This window comes from Lissotriton vulgaris, chromosome 2_1, assembly GCF_964263255.1.
Source record: "Lissotriton vulgaris chromosome 2_1, aLisVul1.2, whole genome shotgun sequence".
Taxonomy (NCBI): domain Eukaryota; kingdom Metazoa; phylum Chordata; class Amphibia; order Caudata; family Salamandridae; genus Lissotriton; species Lissotriton vulgaris.
Genome location: NC_141687.1, coordinates 824368245 through 824389933, shown reverse-complemented (window position 1 = coordinate 824389933; position 21689 = coordinate 824368245). Strand labels below are relative to the sequence as shown.

The window sequence follows — 21689 nt, the reverse complement described above, 5'->3', positions numbered from 1 at the left end:
TATTGGTGTTCATGCAAAAACGTATGTAAGAGTGTGTAAGAGTACTCCAGTATAGTCCTGGGAGAAAATTAAATAACACTGGTGTAATTCGCGTAAGTTTGAGATTTTTGCATTGCGTATATTATGTGAATTTTCCTAATTGACACCCTTGCCAGTTCACGTAATCACGGGCCATTTGTGGTAAAAACTGAAACAACAGAAAGTGAGTAGCTGTTTGCAGTGTTTTTAGGTCGAGCATTCGAGACCTCTTATATTTACTTTAGTATACACTTATATGTGTATGTACTTTGTGGGCTATGGTTAGGAAGAGCATTTGAGACCTCTTGTATATACTTTAGTATATACTTATATGTGTATGTACTTTGTGGGCTCTGGAGATCACCCCTAGGACTTGTCTGCTTCCGCTTAGGGACTTTTTTCCTGTTCAACTGCCTCTATTTACCTGTCTTGATAGAAAACGACCAGTAGAGGTCAGTAAAGTACCAGAATAGCTTTCTGCTGAGAGACTGTCTTTTTAAAAAAAATTCTGGCAACTAGCCTCTATTTAACTTTTTTGATAGAAAACGACCAGCAGAGGTCAGTAAAATACCAGAATTACTTTAGCATTTTCTAGATTCCAGTTCATAGAAATTGTCTGCGACAGGCACCCGTAGACAATAATATATATTTTTTAATCTTGTATTTTCACTGATATGATCGCCGAAGGCCCTGATTTTATATTAAAAACAGATCTTTGGACTATAACATTTCCCGCTGAAAGGCAATATTTCTGTCCAGGTGTTCCCATACCTGGAGTATCACACAGTTTGGTGCTTACTTTCCCTCCATGTTAAAGAACAGTAGATGTTTCAGCACACAGTCTAATGTGCTGCATTGCTAAATACATATAAGGTCCCAAAGGCGAGACCGATTGCATTGCAAATGCTTGCTAACGATTGATGTTCTAGCGCCGAGACGCCCACGGGCATTTGTTCGCGATTAATCAAATGTCATAAAATAAATAAATAAATAAATAAATAAATAAATAAATGTAAAGAAGCATTTAGTGCTAAATGATTGTGCACATTGACAGATTTGCAAATTCACATTATTTTGCCAACATTTCCTGATTATGTGAAAACAAATCACGTGAATTACGAATACCCGCACTCCTGTAGTACTCTTTTATGCACACTTACATGTAAAATTGGAAAATGGGTTAATTCAGGGAACATGGATATAAAGTTAGTACACGGAAAAAAGACTGTGAGTGTTTTGTACTTTTACTAACAGGAAGTAGGACGTCTCAGGGCCGATTCCCAAAGACATGAAGGAGTACATGAAACAATACTCCTGTAGTCCTTCTTCCTGTACTTATAAATCCTTTTGTGATTCAACCACTTAAAGTTTGAATAGCCATAAATGCAATAACTGGCCCTCTTTATGACTGGCCTGGTTAAAGGGGCTGCTAATATGGAGCTGAAATCAGGGGGATTGATGATACGACTTCACTGTATTACGAGTGGGAGGGGGGCGCAAGCTGATCGAATATAGTGCCATACAAAATGGAGAATAAGATGCATCTACACAGATTTCTGCATATAAACCTGCAATTTCATTGCTTTACCGGTGACAAAGTCTCCAGGTATGAGCTGGAGGATGTGTCCCTAGTAGATCATGCATAATAATTGCACCCCTGAATACCAGGTGCAATAATGATGCACCACTTATGATTTCTGATGGGGCTAGTACCTGCTGTTAGTGGTCCGATCTGGAATTACAAGCCACCCAGAATTAGGGCCTGAGAGATTGTCAGTTAGCTTGAAAGTAAAACATTAATTTTTTTCACATAATACATTTAGTTCTTTAATGTTTCACCTTTACTTCAAAACACAATGATCTGCACCAAACCATAACCGCAAAGCCAACCGAAACTACTAAATACGATTTCTGTCTCTACTCCTATTCCTACACCTCATCTTATACACATCCCACCTCTGAACACTAGCCACAACCCCACCTCTAACTGGAACCCTTATCCACTCTCAACCTTTGGCAATAATTCTTACCTTAACCCAAATATTTTTCCTAACTCGAACTATAACCCTACCCACTATGCTTCCTCAAACTAAAATTAAACAAACTAAAACATTTCAGCACACGTCTTTACATTTTTTTGAAACTTTATGCTTTCAAGCAGATATTTTTAATTTCGAATATATGATCTAACTACATAACTTATTGCCCAGATATCATTCAGAGCATGTGGCTTTGCAACAGACTGATGCTGCAATGTGGTCATCACTCTTTGGGTGATTACCTATTGAAGAGACATCCCTAGGTGATAATGCAGGACTGTCACTGGGCAATATACAGGTGATAGAACAGCACTGTCGCTTGGAGGTAATGACCTAACGGGGACCCACTATGTGGGTGTTGAAGAAAATGACATAATCGTCGATAGTGAATATCCTAATTAAATGCAGCTGACAGAAAAAAGATGCTCTTCATGGGAAATTCTTACCTTTTCTCCTTTCCCGACTGCTGCCGCCGGACCCACTGCGCTGCCGCTGTCTCCTTTCATGCCAGGCACACCTTGTGCCCCCTTCTCGCCAGGCTCACCCTTCGCACCTTTAGGGCCAGGCAGGGCTGTAACTGAAAGGTGTGGTTTACAGGTAGGGAAGTTAGGATGGGTACCAGACACTGTCCATTCAAGCCCAAGGTCTACAGCACTGCATCTGCCATTTGCCAATCTTCGATCACAGACTGACGTGTACTGCGGAGTAGTCTTTAAGACACATTTTTTTAAAGAATAGTTTTGCTTTAATTTCACAGAGATTTCATCTTTAAATCTCAACAGAGGCACACATTGGTGCGAAAGGGAAAGCTAGCAGGAGGAAAACAGTGCACCATGCATTTACTAGCAGGAAGAAAATAGTGTACCCTGTATTCGTTAGCAGACAATACTGCAACATGCATTTGCTACCAGGAAGAAAACAGTGCATCATGCACTTGTTAATAAGTTGGTAGAGATCTCCAGCCATAAGTAGGAAGTGGGGTGAAAGTGAGCCACGGAATTGGGATAAGAGATGGCGAGTACCTCTTTGTGTTAGTAGTGAAGATTGTTAGGCCCTGTTAGTAATAGAGCACAGAGAGCAGAAGAGAGCATGTTGGCAGCAAGGGATGGACAAGGAGAGCCAAGCTCTGCTGGTGAGTCACTGGGAAGAGTTTCTAGAGATTGGTGCAGAGCCGGTGTTATTTGTGCTTCACCATTTAGTGGCAAAATGTGAAGAGGGGATTTATGGTGTAGTAGTAAGAGGTGGGATGGTGATCTCTTTGTTGGTGCTGGTGTAGTGGAGACCTAAGAGGGCGGGGGAGACATTACATGCACTAAAGTTCAGATTACTGTGTATGCTATTTTTTGGTTGTGACAAGTTCCACTTGATGGTGAAGCAGAGTCATTTAGTGCTCCACTCAGTTATATGTATTTCATATGCTCAATGTGGGTTTAACAATATTAATTTGTGTGCATTATATTAATCAAGGGTAGGAGGTGGCTCTATTTACCTTAATGAGAACAACACGTATATCTAGCTGAATTATAATCAATGTAGTTATATTAAATGGAATAATGTATACCTTTATTAAATGTAGTTCGTGTATTTTCTCATGCTAACTGTACTTGCTTAGAAGCCATTTTGATGTAAAGTTAGCCTAACTTGTAACAAGGCCCGAGCTATATGAATTTTATTTTGTCAAATGCTTTGCCAGTCTCTTGTTTTTCTCTCCTCTGCAGGTGTCTTAATGCATGCCTCGTTAGATAGAATAGGCGTTCCTTTACTGAATTAGACTGATACCTAATTGGAATTTGGCTTCAGACATGGAGACCCCATTGGTGGGCGAGATCCGTCTGTACCGGGCTGAGCGGACTGATGTTACATTCAGGGTCGCACAGATGGTTGCTTCTTTGTTCAGCGATTGGAAATTGGGCAGTTTGTTTGTACACATAGCGGGCCATTCTTGATTGGTCCGTTTGAAAGGAACTGAAATGGAAAGTCTTCCGGAAGTCTCTTTTCATGCTTTAATTGTGTGTTTTTTAGAATAGGTTGGCAGATCCTGTCATGACTTTTCCCAGAAACGAGCTCTTTTCAGCTCTAGTGATTCCCTGCCTGAGTGTTGAGCTTTGTGCATGAGCACTCATACTTATTTCCATGAACCCTTATCTTGGTTCATCTGATGCTCGCACCTTCCTCATAGTATTATCCTTGCCACTTTCAATGCTTTATTTAGAATAGGGAAGCCGCCTTCTAGAAACTGTTCGTTTGATATTTTACTTGCTGTATATCATCATATTTTGCATCTTTTTCCTCATACAAATTCAGATTGCATGATCATAGTAATATGTATGCTCTTACAATGTATTTACTACAATTCTGCTGATTGATATAACTTGTAACCTGAACGAAATCGCCAATAAAACCCTTAACGTTTGGACAACATCCTTTCTGTTGTTTCTGTGGAATCACATTGTTTCCATTGTGATTGAAATGTATTGCTGCTGTTAGCTCTTTCTTTACGCTTCAAGTCAACAATCTAAGGTTCATACGACCAGAGGGGGATTCTCTTTGCTGATTATATTAAAAGACTGAGATTCAAGGATCCTCTCTCAGGGGTAAGCTGTTGGGCTTTATGTGTTGGTGGCATGATGTGATATCTGAACCCATGGCCCCTAGACGAAGAACTGCGTGCGGTGTTCCGCAGGGCTCTTCACTCTCCCCTCACCTGTTCAATCTATACATCATCTCCTTGATTCAGTCCCTCAAAGATAGGAAGCTGCCTGTCTTCAGTTACGCTGACGACCTACAATTGGTTTTCACGGGCGACAATTCGCATAGCTCAGTCACCGAATTTCGGGCCACCATGCTGCACATTCAATATTGGATGGACCACAACCACCTCAAGCTAAATCCTGGAAAGACAGAGCTAGTCCTCACATGAGACAGCCATAAGTTCTGGGGTCAACACAACTGGCCGACAGAGCTAGGACCCCCTCCCATTCCTTCCCCTTCGGCAAAAACACTTGGTGTCACCTTTAACAGTGATCTATCACTAAAAAGCAGGTTGGGTTGGAGATCTCTAAATGCTTCTTCCAACTGCGAAAGCTCAGGAAAATCCGCCGCTTACTCAGGCAGGAAGCCCTGACTCAGGTTGTAATAGCTACTGTTCTGTCGTACCTGGACTATGCAAACTCTGTTCACCTGGGCATGCCACTCTACCTGTTCAAACGGCTGCAGATAGTCAGAATCAAGCAGCCAAAATGATTCTTCAGCAACCTAGGTGGCAACCGGGGACACCTTTTATGAGGAAATTGCACTGGCTCCCCATCCCTCAATGTTGCACGTTCAAAACTGGTTGTTTGATTTTTAAATCCTTGCACGGTCAAATCTCAAATTCATAAACGACCTTACACTCAGGTACACCCCCTCTCGCAACCTGCAATCAGCTCACCTCTTGCTCCTTTTCACCCCCACGTTCAAGCGGAAACATCAGGGAGGCTGCAGATTCGCAACCCTTGCCCCCAGACTGTGGAACTCCTTCCCCTTGGAGATCCGTTCATGCACTGACCTTCTGAAATTCAGGAGGTCCCTTAAAACCTGGCTATTTGCACAAGCCTACAACTGACTTCTCCATAGGCAACGGCCAAGTCCTATTACAGCGCCATGAAATCAATCTGGTGTATGTGCACTTTACAAATCATTCTTAACTTTAACATTAACCCAGTAGATGACAATGTCATGTGGGTAAAGTCATTGTGTGCTGGTAGTAGACCCCAGTGAGAAGCTGTAGATGACAGTAAGGGGAGGTATGCACTATGCAGCATTGTGTGCTGGTAGTAGGGTCCGGCGAGGAGCTGTAGGTGACAGTAAGGGGAGGTATGCCGCATTGTGTGCTGGTAGTAGGGTCCGGCGAGGAGCTGTAGGTGACAGAAAGGGGAGGTATGCTGCATTGTGTGCTGGTAGTAGGGTCCAGTGAGGAGCTGTAGGTGACAGTAAGGGGAGGAATGCTGCATTGTGTGCTGGTAGTAGGGTCCAGTGAGGAGCTGTAGGTGACAGTAAAGGGAGGTATGCTGCATTGTGTGCTGGTAGTAGGGTCCAGTGAGGAGCTGTAGGTGACAGTAAGGGGAGGTATGCTGCATTGTGTGCTGGTAGTAGGGTCCAGTGAGGAGCTGTAGGTGACAGTAAGGGGAGGTATGCTGCATTGTGTGCTGGTAGTAGGGTCCAGTGAGGAGCTGTAGGTGACAGTAAAGGGAGGTATGCTGCATTGTGTGCTGGTAGTAGGGTCCAGTGAGGAGCTGTAGGTGACAGTAAAGGGAGGTATGCTGCATTGTGTGCTGGTAGTAGGGTCCAGTGAGGAGCTGTAGGTGACAGTAAGGGGAGGTATGCTGCATTGTGTGCTGGTAGTAGGGTCCAGCGAGGAGCTGTAGGTGACAGTAAGGGGAGGTATGCCGCATTGTGCGCTGGTAGTAGGGTCCAGCGAGGAGCTGTAGGTAACAGTAAGGGGAGGTATGCCGCATTGTGCGCTGGTAGTAGAGCGCAGTGAGGAGCTGTAGGTGACAGTAAGGGGAGGTATGCCGCATTGTGCGCTGGTAGTAGGGTCCAGCGAGGAGCTGTAGGTAACAGTAAGGGGAGGTATGCCGCATTGTGCGCTGGTAGTAGGGTCCAGCGAGGAGCTGTAGGTAACAGTAAGGGGAGGTATGCCGCATTGTGCGCTGGTAGTAGGGTCCAGTGAGGAGCTGTAGGTGACAGTAAGGGGAGGTATGCCGCATTGTGCGCTGGTAGTAGGGTCCAGCGAGGAGCTGTAGGTAACAGTAAGGGGAGGTATGCCGCATTGTGTGCTGGTAGTAGGGTCCAGTGAGGAGCTGTAGGTGACAGTAAGGGGAGGTATGCCGCATTGTGTGCTGGTAGTAGGGTCCAGCGAGGAGCTGTAGGTAACAGTAAGGGGAGGTATGCCGCATTGTGCGCTGGTAGTAGAGCGCAGTGAGGAGCTGTAGGTGACAGTAAGGGGAGGTATGCCGCATTGTGCGCTGGTAGTAGGGTCCAGCGAGGAGCTGTAGGTAACAGTAAGGGGAGGTATGCCGCATTGTGCGCTGGTAGTAGAGCGCAGTGAGGAGCTGTAGGTGAGAGTAAGGGGAGGTATGCCGCATTGTGCGCTGGTAGTAGGGTCCAGCCAGGAGCTGTAGGTAACAGTAAGGGGAGGTATGCCGCATTGTGCGCTGGTAGTAGGGTCCAGCGAGGAGCTGTAGGTGACAGTAAGGTGAGGTATGATGCTTTGGAAATCTGTGGTAAGAAGCACTAAAGAATTGCAAGGGATTGTAAGAGGTGGTAGGTTACGTTTGTATGATAGTATGGTGCAACAATTAGCTAAAGGTGATAATAATTGGCAGCATGGTACAGTGGGTGTCTGTAGTAGAGGCAGTGAGGAGCTGTAGGTGATAGACATGGGCTGTATGGTACAGTAAGAAGCTAGAGGTGATGATAAGGGCGGTATGATGCAGTGAGGAGCTATGGGTGACAGTAAGCGGCAATATGGTACAGAGGAGTTAGAGGTACTAGTAAGGGATGGTATAGTACTTGTTTAGTGGATGTGGGAGAGAGTTGCTGGAGGTAGTAAACAGTAGTAGGGGCTGGTAATGGGAAAAGTGGAGTTTCATTCACAGTATATCAGGCGTTTGTTTACTATAAATGAGGGAATTAATAGTTACAAAGCGATTGATAGATAGCTAGATAGCTAGATAGCTAGATAGCTAGATAGATAGATAGATAGATAGATAGATAGATAGATAGATAGATAGATAGATAGATAGATAGATAGATAGATAGATAGATAGATAGATAGATAGATAGATAGATAGATAGATAGATGCTGTGGCAGTGAAAATACATATGGTCCATTAACACGTTATTTAGAGCCAAGGTAGTAATAAACGCACATTGACACATTTATTACCAGGGTGCTAACGTCAAATTCTAGTTCATTAGTACAGTAGAGCAAAACTGACACGAGCAAATCACTGCCTCACAGATTGCATATAACAGTTACTTCACACATACAAACAACATTCTTAATAGTCACAAGGCCTCGTGCACGTGCTTTTACCTTAATGCACAAATGTAATGTCTTGCATCCTGGTTCTGGTTAAATATGGATTTTTTTAAAGTTTACAGTGGTATTCACTGTACATCCAGATTTTCAGAGTGCAATATGCGATTTGTTACCATTGCTGAGCGAAGTGGGGGGCATCATGACTCACTCAGGGCTTTATGTCCCGTGATTCAGGCCCTTCCCCACACTGAGAAATGGTAATAAATAGCATATTACACTCTGAACATCCGCATCAGGCACATGTATGCACGCACACTCTTGTGTAGAGGTATTGTGGGATTTAAGTCCCATTCAAATGTCTTAACACCCTGCACTTTATTACTATGGCAACCACCTTCCAGGACCGCTGCGCACCTGCATCCTCTCCACAGCATTACATTTCATAAAGGAGCACTTCTCTTGCACAAGGATCTTGAATCCTGTAGGCTAACAAACATTTCGGCACAGTTCTTGATCACAGAAACAGATTGATCAAAATCACATCACCCCAGCTCATTCTCGCACTAGAGGGCGCTCACAGCCCACAAGACTCTAGCTTCAGTTTGCTGTCATAGACCGTCTCGGCTCAACTGCAGTCCACATGGAGAAATATACACTATGAGCCAATGTCCGACCCTACCAATTTTCGAGTCGCAAATTGCGTTGTTTTGCAAATTAGACTGTACAACAGTGTCTCAGACACTGTTTGCAATTCCTAATGGTTTTGCAAATTGCATGCCTCATAAATATTCACGATGCAGGAGCAATTTGCGACCCCATTAGGGATGGCTAGCACTCCAAGGTATGTTGGCCTGCTGGGGTTAGCAGGCCACCATGTCTGTGACTGCTTTTTTAAATAAAGCAGTTTTTTTTTTAATGCAGCCCGTTTTCCTTGCACAAAATGAGCACAAATGAGCATGGGGTCCCCTTCCCGTTGGCGAGTGGCTTACCACTTCTTGAAGTAGGTGGTAAACTGTGAGTGTTTTGCAGCCACAAATGTGGTTGCAAAACAATGGTACATTCTATTATGAATCGCTATTAGGAAGGGACGCCCCTTTCTAATAAAGAGAGTCGCAAACGCTATTTTGCGAGTCGCAAACGGGCCGATTTCCTATTTACGACCACAAAAACGGTTGTACATCTGGACCTATGTCTGTCCACAAAAGGGACAGAAATTAATCAAACAAACAGCACATGACTTACACCCTTTTTATGTGGTGTTCACCTCAGAACAGGAGAATAACTAAAGTTTTACAATGAGGAACACACAGATTATAGCCTCAGCGACCCACTCACAAACTCCGGATCTCATTATTTAGAGGCAGTAAGGTTTGACAAATGACTGCCAACCAAAAACCGACGTCTCTCCAAGGTGTTCAACAATCACTGACTTGGAGGGTTATCACGTTGTGTTCTGTTTCCAGTGGTTGCTTGATAGCTGCTACAGTACACTTTACAACCTATTTCTCTTTCTGTCTCATCGACTTTGTGAATGCATCCTTACCTATGATGAATGAATGAACTAGCATTTATAAAGCGCACAGCTACTCAGCCGAATATCCCGGTGCTGATAGGCTGCTATCCACTTTCCCCTGCGCCCATTAGTTGCAGAATAACCAGGTTTTGAGTTGTTTCCTGAAAACAGCCATATGAATTATGGCTCTGAGGGTCGCAGGAAGATAGTTCCTGGCTTGGGCTTCCAGAAATATAAAGGATCTCCCTCTTGTTCTAGCCCGGTTAATCCTGGGTACAGTAGCCAGGAGATTAGATGAGGACATCAGAGTCCTCGAGGGAGTGCAGTGACATATTCTTTTCCTGATGTAACTGGCACCCATGCCAGGTAAGGCTTTGAAAGTAAGCACCAAAGCCTTAAATGTAATCCTCTTTCTCATTGGCAGCCAATGAAAGGCACAAAAGTGCGTGGACATTTGGGTGCTTGGATTTAAATTAAGGACCAATCTTGCTGCTGCATTTTAAACTACCTATACAGGATAAGTTCACATAATGACCGTACACCCATCCCGTGGCCTAGTCTAGCCCACTCACAACCTGCAGGTGTGCTAAACCTTCCTAAAATGACGAAACAACGCCTGGTGTCACAGACCGCCAAGTCTGGGCTACAGTCGTATGCCTATATATTTAGGTTGTTAATATCAACCTATGGCAACATTGCATTGCATCATCCACACTGACTTACCACCGCATTGTATAGCGTGTATATGTTGCCTATCCTTAACTTCACCCTTATTTACCGTGGGAGGTAAGCATAAGCAGACTTAAGAATGGTAAGTATCTGCTTACCTTATAATTTAGAGGAAGTTGGATATAGGGTTGCAGCATTATTGGAGCGTGATACATCCCTTGTGATATAGTGGCTCCTCCCCCACTTGGGCTAAGGACAACTGACCATCCAGATCAAACAGGAGTGTCACAGTGCTTCGGCATATCCATCCATACATACAGAAAGCGCACTACAAAGATCTTTAGGAGACTCATCGTCATTTTACTTTCACCCCAATAAACCAGACAACTGACACATCTCTGTTGATACTGCACAACAAACATCCATGTGCTGCTGATCGATGGAATCCCAAATCAGAACAAAAAGGGCGCTCACATTAGGAAAGCGCGTTGGAGCTTTGATAATGGTAGAATGTGTTACACAAATGTGATAAACTTCACATAACATATAGAATATTGATTGCTTAGACATCCGCATCATGAAAGAGGTTCGTACAGATGGTGACAAGACACACAGTTTGGAGGGACTTTCATACCACGCAGGCTGCCTGCACATTATCACACACACTTACACTACAAGCTTGACTCGAATACAGACATTCATTTGTGCCAAAATTTGAAGTTGGTGGGAGCTGTCCCTCATTTGAGGACCCAGGACTTATTTTTCTTCATCACACTTTGACCCAGAGAAGGACAGAGAAGGAAGAATGTACTTACTTGAAACAATCTGTTTGCAGCCAAGAGAGAAAGAAGTAGGAAAAGGAAGACAGAAAAACAAGGATGTAGAATAACCCGCAAAAGTGGGATAAAGAGGCAGAAAGAGTAGTTGGTGGTATAAAAAGGCATGAAGTGGAATAAAGACTTGGCAATCAATGCTGTTCGGCAACATCGATGGTGGGTTCCTTAGAAAAGCACCAGGCCCCTGCACTTATTGGTTTTTTTCTAGTACAAAAAAGCATTGTCTGATTCACACAAAAAGCAGAACATTTGCACCAGTAGAAATACTCAAATGAACGGGTGCAGATAAATTAATTGTTGGACTCACAGACATTGGCAGCAGTCAGTGTGGCTGGAAAGCTGTGCCAGTTGCGGGTTTCCAGGTGTGCTACTGGCAATGTCATGTGACATTTTTGGTTGTTTTAATTTCCCCAATGCAGAGTTGTGCACAGCGTAGAAAACTGTACCGGGTAAAGGCAGCCCCGCTGAACAATTGAGCTTGTGTTTTCTAGTTCTTTCAATCTACTGAGCGAAAAAAGAATTTCTCATAGAGAAAATCCCCTACTGTACACCCCATGACGTTTTTGGGTGGCTTTACTTCAGTCCTTTACAGAAGCAAATCTCTGACTAATTCCAGTGTAAAAAGTGTCGGAGAGGAGTTTGTGAAAGCCCACATACTCTCAAATTTGTTGCCATTCACAAGTTCTCAAGGACTTGATCTGCCCACTCCCTATCCCTCCTGTGGGGTTTTACTGTTCCTTAATTGTATGAGGTTCAGCCATATAACTTTGTGATAGTAAATGCATTTGTATGTGCTACTTATCCTCAAGTGACTACTTGACAGGCTTAAATTGAGCCATTTTCAGCCATAAGTATAAATTAACGTCTACAAATAGGTTTGCACTGCAGTTTGTACACACATATCACAGCCTATTCAGACGTTCACGCCAGGAACAGTCAACAAACAGTACATTCCAAACCACACATACAGTTCCCAAAGAAAGTCACATCACATAGAGCCAGCAATGACTATCACAACACAAACCGTCGATACAGGCGGACACACAAACCACTTCCAGGAATGCCAAGCTCACACAGAAACACGGACAGAGCCAACGCTGGTTGTTATATCACGCAAAGTCAACGGTTACAGCCACACCACACACCACACACCACACACAAAGTCACGTTTAACTCTGTGTTGTGACAGTGAGCCACAAGGGCAGCCAGTGCAGGCTATCACGTCATCACCGAGTCCATAGAGAATGTTCGTTCCGTCACAGACCGCGCACAGCCAGCCATAACGTCATGATCATCCCAGAGCCCGCCCCTTCCAGACCCCCCCCCCCCCCCCCCATGCAGGCGGGCAGAGAGCTCCTTACCTGGGGGCAGCACCAGCGGGGGCTCCTTTTCCGTTTCGGGTCCCTTCTCGGCCGGCTGCAGGGGCCTCACGGCGATGGGCGGGGAGGTCACGGGCTGCTGCTCCGGGAGTTTGGCGGGAGCTGCGGTGACCTACGACACACGGGAGTAAGAAAAGCGACGCTGTGTCAGTCACAAGGCCACCATTTCCTGATCCAGTAATCACGTACCCACAAGCCTCCTCGGTGTGGGAAGCGGAAAAAGCCCTCAGAGGTGGGGGTGAGACACGGAGACTTCAATCCTCAGGTGAATGAGGACACTGAGACTCCACTGCCCAGGTGCGCGTGAGGGCACTGGGACTTCCCTCCTCAGGTGTGAGAGGAGAACTGGGACTTCACTCCTCAGGTGTGAGTGAGGACACTGGGACTACAGTCCTCAGGTGTGAGAGGAGAGACTGGGACTTGACTCCTCAGGTGTGAGTGAGGACACTGGGACTACAGTCCTCAGGTGTGAGAGGAGAGACTGGGACTTCACTCATCAGGTGTGAGAGGAGAACTGGGACTTCACTCCTCAGGTTTGAGTGAGGACACTGGGACTTCACTCCTCAGGTGTGAGAGGAGAGGCTGGGACTTCACTCATCAGGTGTGAGAGAATACACAGTGACTACAGTGTCATGGAAAGCTGCCCCCCTGCCAAGCACCGTAGTGCACAATCAGGGCCATAAGGTCGTGATCTAAAATTCATACTATGTGTCAGTGCCCCTGCCATGGCTAAGGGAGTTGTATCCAGTGGGGGGTCACCTCTACACACCCTCAGGTTGGACGCTCTAGGTCCTGTGAGAGGATGGTCCTCTCATCCCCAGGGGGCCAAATCTACGGCCTGTGAGGCAGCCTACCCCCTAATCCTGAAGGTAACATTTAATGCCGTGTGAGTGTGTGCCCCCTGCCAACCGGCAAGGAGTAAGGCAGATGCCATGTAAAATGATGCCCCTGACCAATCGCTATTGTATAATGCATGTGTAAAGGGGGCCCTTCCAGTCCCCAGGGTGTCATACCCACCAGCCACTTCACAATTCTCAGGAGGTGCAATTGGGGAGTGTGCCCTGTCCTCGTGACTACAGTATCATATTAATGTCTTGTATGAGCCTGCACCATGCTAAACTTGTGAGCCAGGGCCAATCAGAATGGGGCCAGGATGGGCAATTGTTTTGGTCTTCAAGAGGACCTTTAATATGGGAAATTGTTTTTTTAAAATATCTGATTAATGCTTGAAAAGCACTTTTTATAGCCAGAGGCCTTAAAAACGAGAAGGGGACCGTGCATCTTTAGGACTCTAATAGAATCCACATAAGTGTAATGCCATTACGAGTGAGTGCGCCCTCCAACCTCCCCTCGTGGGTATTATCCATGCCCCAACTCTATACTGTTATAACTGCGTCATGTCTGGGTGCAATCTCTGCCAATCTGCCTGTGTAATGCCTATGTCACGAGAGTGCAGCCCAGGCCAATCAGATGGTATCATACCCAGGCCACGATAGAGTGCATCAGTGGCAATCCACTTGTGTAATATCCATCTCAGGAGGGACTGCACCCTTGTCAGTCTGCTGATATACCGACCAGCCCATGAGGGAGCGGACCCCAGTCAATTCACTAGTGTAACAACCAGGCCATGAGGGTAGTGGAACCCAGTCAATTCACTAGTGTAACACCCAGGTCATGAGGGAGTGGACCCATGTTAATTCACTAGTGTAACAACCAGGCCATAAGGGAGTCGACCCCTGTCAATTAAATAGTGTAACACACAGGCCATGAGGGAGTGGACCCTGTCAATTCACTAGTGTACCACCCAGGCCATGAGGGACTGAACCCCTGCCAATTCACTAGTGTAACACCCAGGCCATGAGGGAGTGGACCCCTGTCAATTCACCAGTGTAATACATGTGCCATGAGGTAGCCCACCTCTGTCAATTCACTAGTGTATTACCCATGCCATGAAGGAACCCACCCCTGTCAATTCCCACTGCCATACCCAGGCCATGAGGGAGTGGACCCCTGTCAACTCACTAGTGTAACACCCATGCCATGAGGGAGTGGACTCCTGTCAATACACTAGTGTAAGCCCATGCTATGAGGGAGTGGATCCATGTCAATTCACTAGTGTAACACTCAGGCCATGAGGGAGTGGACCCCAGCCAATTCACTACTGTAACACCCAGGCCATGAGGGAGTGGACCCCTGTTAATTCACTAGTGTAACACCCAGCCCACGAGGGAGTGGACCGCAGTCAATTCACTAGTGTAACGCCCAGGCCATGAGTGAGTGGGCCCCTGTCAATTCACTAGTGTAACACCCGGGCCATGATGGAGTGGACCCCAGTCAATTCACTAGTGTGACACGCAGGCCACGAGGGAGTGGACCCCAGTCAATTCACTAGTGTAACACCCAGGCCATGAGGGACTGAACCCCTGCCAATTCACTAGTGTAACACCCAGGCCATGAGGGAGTGGACCCCTGTCAATTCACCAGTGTAATACATGTGCCTTGAGGTAGCCCACCTCTGTCAATTCACTAGTGTATTACCCATGCCATGAAGGAACCCACCCCTGTCAATTCCCACTGCAATACCCAGGCCATGAGGGAGTGGATCCCTGTCAATTCACTAGTGTAACACTCAGGCCATGAGGGAGTGGACCCCAGCCAATTCACTACTGTAACACCCAGGCCATGAGGGAGTGGACCCCTGTTAATTCACTAGTGTAACACCCAGCCCACGAGGGAGTGGACCCCAGTCAATTCACTAGTGTAACGCCCAGGCCATGAGTGAGTGGACCCCTGTCAATTCACTACTGTAACACCCAGGCCATGAGGGAGTGGACCCCAGTCAATTCACCAGTGTAACACCCAGGCCATGAGGCAGTGGACCCCAGTCAATTCACTAGTGTAACACCCAGCCATGAGGGAGTGGACCCCTGTCAATTCACTAGTATAACACTCAGGCCATGAGTGAGTGGGCCTCTGTCAATTCGCTAGTGTAACACCCAGGCCATGAGGGAGTGGACCCCTGCCAATTTACTAGTCTAATACACGTGCCATGAGGGAGCCCACCTCTGTCAATTCACTAGTGTAATTCCCACGCCACGAGGGAGTGGACCCCTGTCAATTCACTACTGTAATACCCAGGCCATGAGGGAGTCAACCTCTGTTAAATCACTAGAGTAATACCCAGGCCATGAGGGAGTGGACCACTGTCAATTCACTAGTGTAATACCCAGGCCATGAGGGAGTCAACCTCTGTTAAATCACTAGAGTAATACCCAGGCCATGAGGGAGTGGACCACTGTCAATTCACTAGTGTAATACTCAGGCCATGAGGGAGTCAACCTCTCTCAAATCACTAGAGTAATACCCAGGCCTTGAGGGAGTGGACCACTGTCAATTCACTAGTGTAATACCATGTCATGAGGGAGCCCACCTATGTCATAAGGGAGTGTACCACTATCAATCCACTCGTGTAATACTCATGCCACAAGTCAACGTTTTTTTAAGTGATATTTAGGGCAGAATATGTCTGTAAGAAGATATTTCGGTTTTGGTGTTCTGGTATATACTCTTGGTGGGGTTGGTAACAGTACTTACCTTTTCAATGACAATCTTTTTGCCGGCGTTGGGCTGCTCCCCCACTCCACTGCCGAAATCTCCCGAAATCTGAGGAAACAGAAACAATGTATGAAACTGTGGACAGTCAGGCCGCGTGTCCTGTTTGTAGGCAGTGCCTGCACGTGCTCGTGCACAGTGATAGTGACTGTGCACTGGTCTTGGCGTGCATGAGCGAAGAAGGACAGCTTGTGTGATTGTGGGCGAATTAAACAGCAGCAGATGTGGTCTTTGTGGGATTCTTCTGGCAGAACACGGCTTCGTACTCACCACATCGGTGTCATCCTCCTCGTCCTCACACTGCAGCTCTGCAGCTCGAGGGTCCCCCCTCAGTCTCAGCTCCGCGATCACCCCCTGGGAGGAAAGAAACATCACACGCTCAGTGCCAGGAATGCCAACACTCACTGCTGCCAAAGAACCAGTGACCCCAGTGAAGCCACTGAGTGGGTACAGGCAGGCGGCCAAAGTCAGTGGGCACGAAGTAAAGTCCTTCTGGGGTGTCTTTTATCAATAAAATGTTGGTGGGCTTCTTAAAACTAATTATGTTTTCAATCAGAAGAATCGCCTTTGACCTCTCCTTCCCAAAGGGCCGATTAATTGCTCTTCCCAGATCACATCTTTCCGCAAACAGAGTCTCCAGATGCTGGCCTGTCCCCAAACCCCTCAATGACGAGCGCAGCCAAAAAACTCCCTTCTCAGGAGAAGTGTCCAAAATTAGGATGCGATTTCTGCCAAAATGGCAGTTTGCACTTTAGAGGGAGGGAGCTGGCTAAGTTTATGTATTGGCTTAAGCGGAAGACAAACACGCACTTTAATGCAAAAGGCAGAAAAAAATCTCCTGCCAGACCATGGGCTCTTCGGACCACTCTTCCTCTCTGAATCGTTTCACAATAACCAGGCATGCCCTGCCTTGTTGAACTATCCTAGCTTCTTCACCCCTCTTCCATCTTCTTGATTACCCCTCTCCCTTTTTCCTCTCTCCGTGTCCTTCCCCCCCATCGAACTAAATGTTGTCTCAACCCGCTTCCCATCTGGTCCACCCTACGCTCCTCCATCACCCTCGTTGTATTGATTAGTTTGGTCCACCATCACCACTTTTTCCATCTCAATGGCAATATCTCTCTTCATCCTGCTCCATCTCTGGACAACTCAGTCTGCCACCTTCGTACATCTTGACCACCCTTATGTTCCTGCCATCTGCACTACCCTTGATATGACCCCTCTTGTCTTGCCCACTCTATCATCCATCACCTTCAACTTCTCCATGTAGGCCAACTTGCCCTTCCCTCATATTCTTCTTTCCCTCTTCCCCAATCTGGTCCACTTTCTACTTTGTCACATCTCTCTCGCCTTACTTCGATAGCTTTCATATCTGAAGCACCATGCCTCAACTCACCCCCTGAAGCACCATGCCCCAACTCACCTCCTGCAACACCATGCCCCAACTCACCCCCTGAAGCACCATGCCCCAACTCACCTCCTGCAACACCATGCCCCAACTCACCCCCTGAAGCACCATGCCCCAACTCACCTCCTGAAGCACCATGCCCCAACTCACCCCCTGAAGCACCATGCCCCAACTCACCCCCTGAAGCACCATGCGCCACTCACCCCCTAAAGCACCATGCCCCAACTCAACTCACTCCCTGAAGCACCATGCCCCACTCACCCCCTAAAGCACCATGCCCCAACTCACCTCCTGAAGCACCATGCCTCAACTCACCCCCTGAAGCACCATGCCCCAACTCACCTCCTGCAACACCATGCCCCAACTCACCCCCTGAAGCACCATACCCCAACTCACCTCCTGAAGCACCATGCCTCAACTCACCCCCTGAAGCACCATGCCCCACTCTCCCCCTGAAGCACCATGCCCCAACTCACCCCCTGCAGCACCATGCCCCAACTCACCCCCTGAAGCACCATGCCCCAACTCACCCCCTGAAGCACCATGCCCCAACTCACCTCCTGAAGCACCATGCCTCAACTCACCCCCTGCAGCACCATGCCCCAACTCACCCCCTGCAGCACCATGCCCCACTCACCCCCTGAAGCACCATGCCCCAACTCACCCCCTGCAGCACCATGCCCCAACTCACCCCCTGAAGCACCATGCCCCAACTCACCTCCTGAAGCACCATGCCCCAACTCACCTCCTGCAACACCATGCCCCAACTCACCCCCTGAAGCACCATGCCCCACTCACCCCCTGAAGCACCATGCCCCAACTCACCTCCTGAAACACCATGCCCCAACTCACCCCCTGAAGCACCATGCCCCACTCACCCCCTGAAGCACCATGCCCCAACTCACCCCCTGAAGCACCATGCCCCAACTCACCCCCTGAAGCACCATGCCCCACTCACCCCCTGAAGCACCATGCCCCAACTCAACTCACCCCCTGAAGCACCATGCCCCCACTCACCCCCTAAAGCACCATGCCCCAACTCACCCCCTGAAGCACCATGCCCCAACTCACCCCCGAAGCACCAGGCCCCAACTCACCCCCTGTAGCACCATGTCCCACTCACCCCCTGAAGCACCATGCCCCAACTCAACTCACCCCCTGAAGCACCATGCCCCCACTCACCCCCTAAAGCACCATGCCCCAACTCACCCCCTGAAGCACCATGCCCCAACTCACACCCTGTAGCACCATGCCCCAACTCACCCCCGAAGCACCAGGCCCCAACTCACCCCCTGAAGCACCATGCCCCACTCACCCCCTGAAGCACCATGCCCCAACTCAACTCACCCCCTGAAGCACCATGCCCCCACTCACCCCCTAAAGCACCATGCCCCAACTCACCCCCTGAAGCACCATGCCCCAACTCACACCTTGTAGCACCATGCCTCACTCACCCCCTGAAGCACCATGCCCCAACTCACCCCCGAAGCACCAGGCCCCAACTCACCCCCTGAAGCACCATGCCTACTCACCCCCTGAAGCACCATGCCCCAACTCAACTCAACCCCTGAAGCACCATGCCCCCACTCACCCCCTAAAGCACCATGCCCCAACTCACCCCCTGAAGTACCGTGCCCCAACTCACCTCCTGCAGCACCATGCCCCACTCACCCCCTGAAGCACCATGCCCCAACTCACCCCCGAAGCACCAGGCCCCAACTCACCCCCTGAAGCACCATGCCCCACTCACCCCCTGAAGCACCATGCCCCACTCACCCCCTGAAGCACCATGCCCCACTCACCCCCTGAAGCACCATGCCCCAACTCACCCCTGAAGCACCATGCCCCAACTCACCCCCGAAGCACCAGGCCCCAACTCACCCCCTGAAGCACCATGCCCCACTCACCCCTAAAGCACCGTGCCCCAACTCAACTCACCCCCTGAAGCACCATCCCCCAAATCAACTCATCCCCTGAAGCACCATCCCCCAAATCAACTCACCCCCTGAAGCACCATGCCCTAACTCAACTCACCCCCTGAAGCACCATCCCCCAAATCAACTCACCCCCTGAAGCACCATGCCCTAACTCAACTCACCCCCTGAAGCACCATGCCCCACTCACCCCTAAAGCACCGTGCCCCAACTCAACTCACCCCCTGAAGCACCATCCCCCAAATCAACTCATCCCCTGAAGCACCATCCCCCAAATCAACTCACCCCCTGAAGCACCATGCCCTAACTCAACTCACCCCCTGAAGCACCATCCCCCAAATCAACTCACCCCTGAAGCACCATGCCCTAACTCAACTCACCCCCTGAAGCACCATGCCCCCACTCACCCCCTAAAGCACCATGCCCCAACTCTCCCCCTGAAGCACCATGCCCCACTCACCCCCTGAAGCACCATGCCCCACTCACCCCCTGAAGCACCATGCCCCAACTCACCCCCTGAAGCACCATGCTCCACTCACCCCCTGAAGCACCATGCCCCAACTCAACTCACCCCCTGAAGCACCATGCCCCAACTCAACTCACCCCCTGAAGCACCATGCCCCACTCTCCCCCTGAAGCACCATGCCCCAACTCAACTCACCCCCTGAAGCACCATGCCCCAACTCACCCCCTGAAGCACCATGCCCCAACTCAACTCACCCCCTGAAGTACCATGCCCCAACTCACCCCCTGCAGCACCATGCCCCAACTCACCCCCTGAAGCACCATGCCCCAACTCACCCCCTGAAGCACCATGCCCCAACTCTCCCCCTGAAGCACCATGCCCCAACTCACCCCCTGTAGCACCATGCCCCGACTCACCCCCTGAAGCACCATGCCCCACTCTCCCCCTGAAGCACCATGCCCCACTCTCCCCCTGAAGCACCATGCCCCAACTCACCCCCTGTAGCACCATGCCCCACTCACCCCCTGAAGCACCATGCCCCAACTCACCCCCTGAAGCACCATGCCCCCCTCACCCCCTGTAGCACATGCCCTAACTCACCCCTGAAGCACCATGCCCCAACTCACCCCCTGCAGCACCATGCCCCAACTCACCCCCTGCAGCACCATGCCCCACTCACCCCCTGAAGCACCATGCCCCAACTCAACTCACCCCCTGAAGCACCATGCCCCACTCACCCCCTGAAGCACCATGCCCCAACTCACCCCCTGAAGCACCATGCCCCAACTCACCCCCTGAAGCACCATGCCCCACTCACCCCCTGAAGCACCATGCCCCACTCACCCACTGAAGCACCATGCCCCACTCACCCCCTGAAGCACCATGCCCCAACTCACCCCCTGAAGCACCATGCCCCAACTCACCCCCTGAAGCACCATGCCCCACTCACCCTCTGAAGCACCATGCCCCACTCACCCCCTGAAGCACCATGCCCCAACTCACCTCCTGAAGCACCATGCCCCACTCACCCCCTGAAGCACCATGCCCCAACTCACCTCCTGAAGCACCATGCCCCAACTCACCCCCTGAAGCACCATGCCCCAACTCACCCCCTGAAGCACCATGCCTCAACTCACTCCCTGAAGCACCATGCCCCAACTCACCCCCTGAAGCACCATGCCTCAACTCACCCCCTGAAGCACCATGCCCCAACTCACCCCCTTCCTTCTAGAGACCAACCTCAGCTCAACCTAACGGTCCAGAGTGCAGTGTCTTTCCCCTTATCTCTAACCAGCTGAACATCCTTCCCTTCCCTCTACCATAGGACTGCATGACCCCTTTACCGCACTCCCTCCTGGATGATCCACACCTTCATGGTACCATGCAACTCTCCCTCCTGTAAGAGTCACTTACATCCTGGCCATCCTGTTCTCCCCTTACTTTACCTTCCATCACTTTACTCTCTCTGCTTGCGGCAAATGTTCTTCTAGTCTTACTCATTAACTTCTCCTCTCTTGAGTATACCAGCCCAGTCTTTGAATCTCTGAGAACTCATGCTCCGAAAGAGTGTCTTGTGGCTTCTCCATTGCATGCCTGTGAACATGCTCAAGTCATCCCTCCTGGGACATTTGAATTTATTTGTAAAGTTCATATTCTCTAATCTGGGATGTCAGTGTACTTTACAGACAGATAAAAAGGAATATGCGCTTACAGCGATAAGGGAAAACAACAAATCCGTAGATACTTACTTTCGCAGCCCGTGAATGTACACATCCATACAATGTTGGCAC

The 21689-nt window shown here is 48.8% G+C and overlaps 1 protein-coding gene across 4 annotated transcripts in view; it reads right to left on the bottom strand.

The window, feature by feature from the left end:
- Positions 1–21689, bottom strand: part of COL18A1 (collagen type XVIII alpha 1 chain) — a 170418-nt gene that overhangs the window by 100556 nt on the left and 48173 nt on the right. For all 4 annotated transcript variants that reach the window (XM_086956227.1, XM_086956226.1, XM_086956228.1 and 1 more), the window contains exons 3-6: positions 16362–16445; positions 16074–16142; positions 12462–12591; positions 2504–2634 (exon numbers count right to left, since the gene is read on the bottom strand). In XM_086956227.1, the coding sequence (XP_086812353.1) occupies positions 2504–2634; positions 12462–12591; positions 16074–16142; positions 16362–16445 (414 nt within the window). The remainder of the gene's footprint in view (positions 1–2503; positions 2635–12461; positions 12592–16073; positions 16143–16361; positions 16446–21689) is intronic.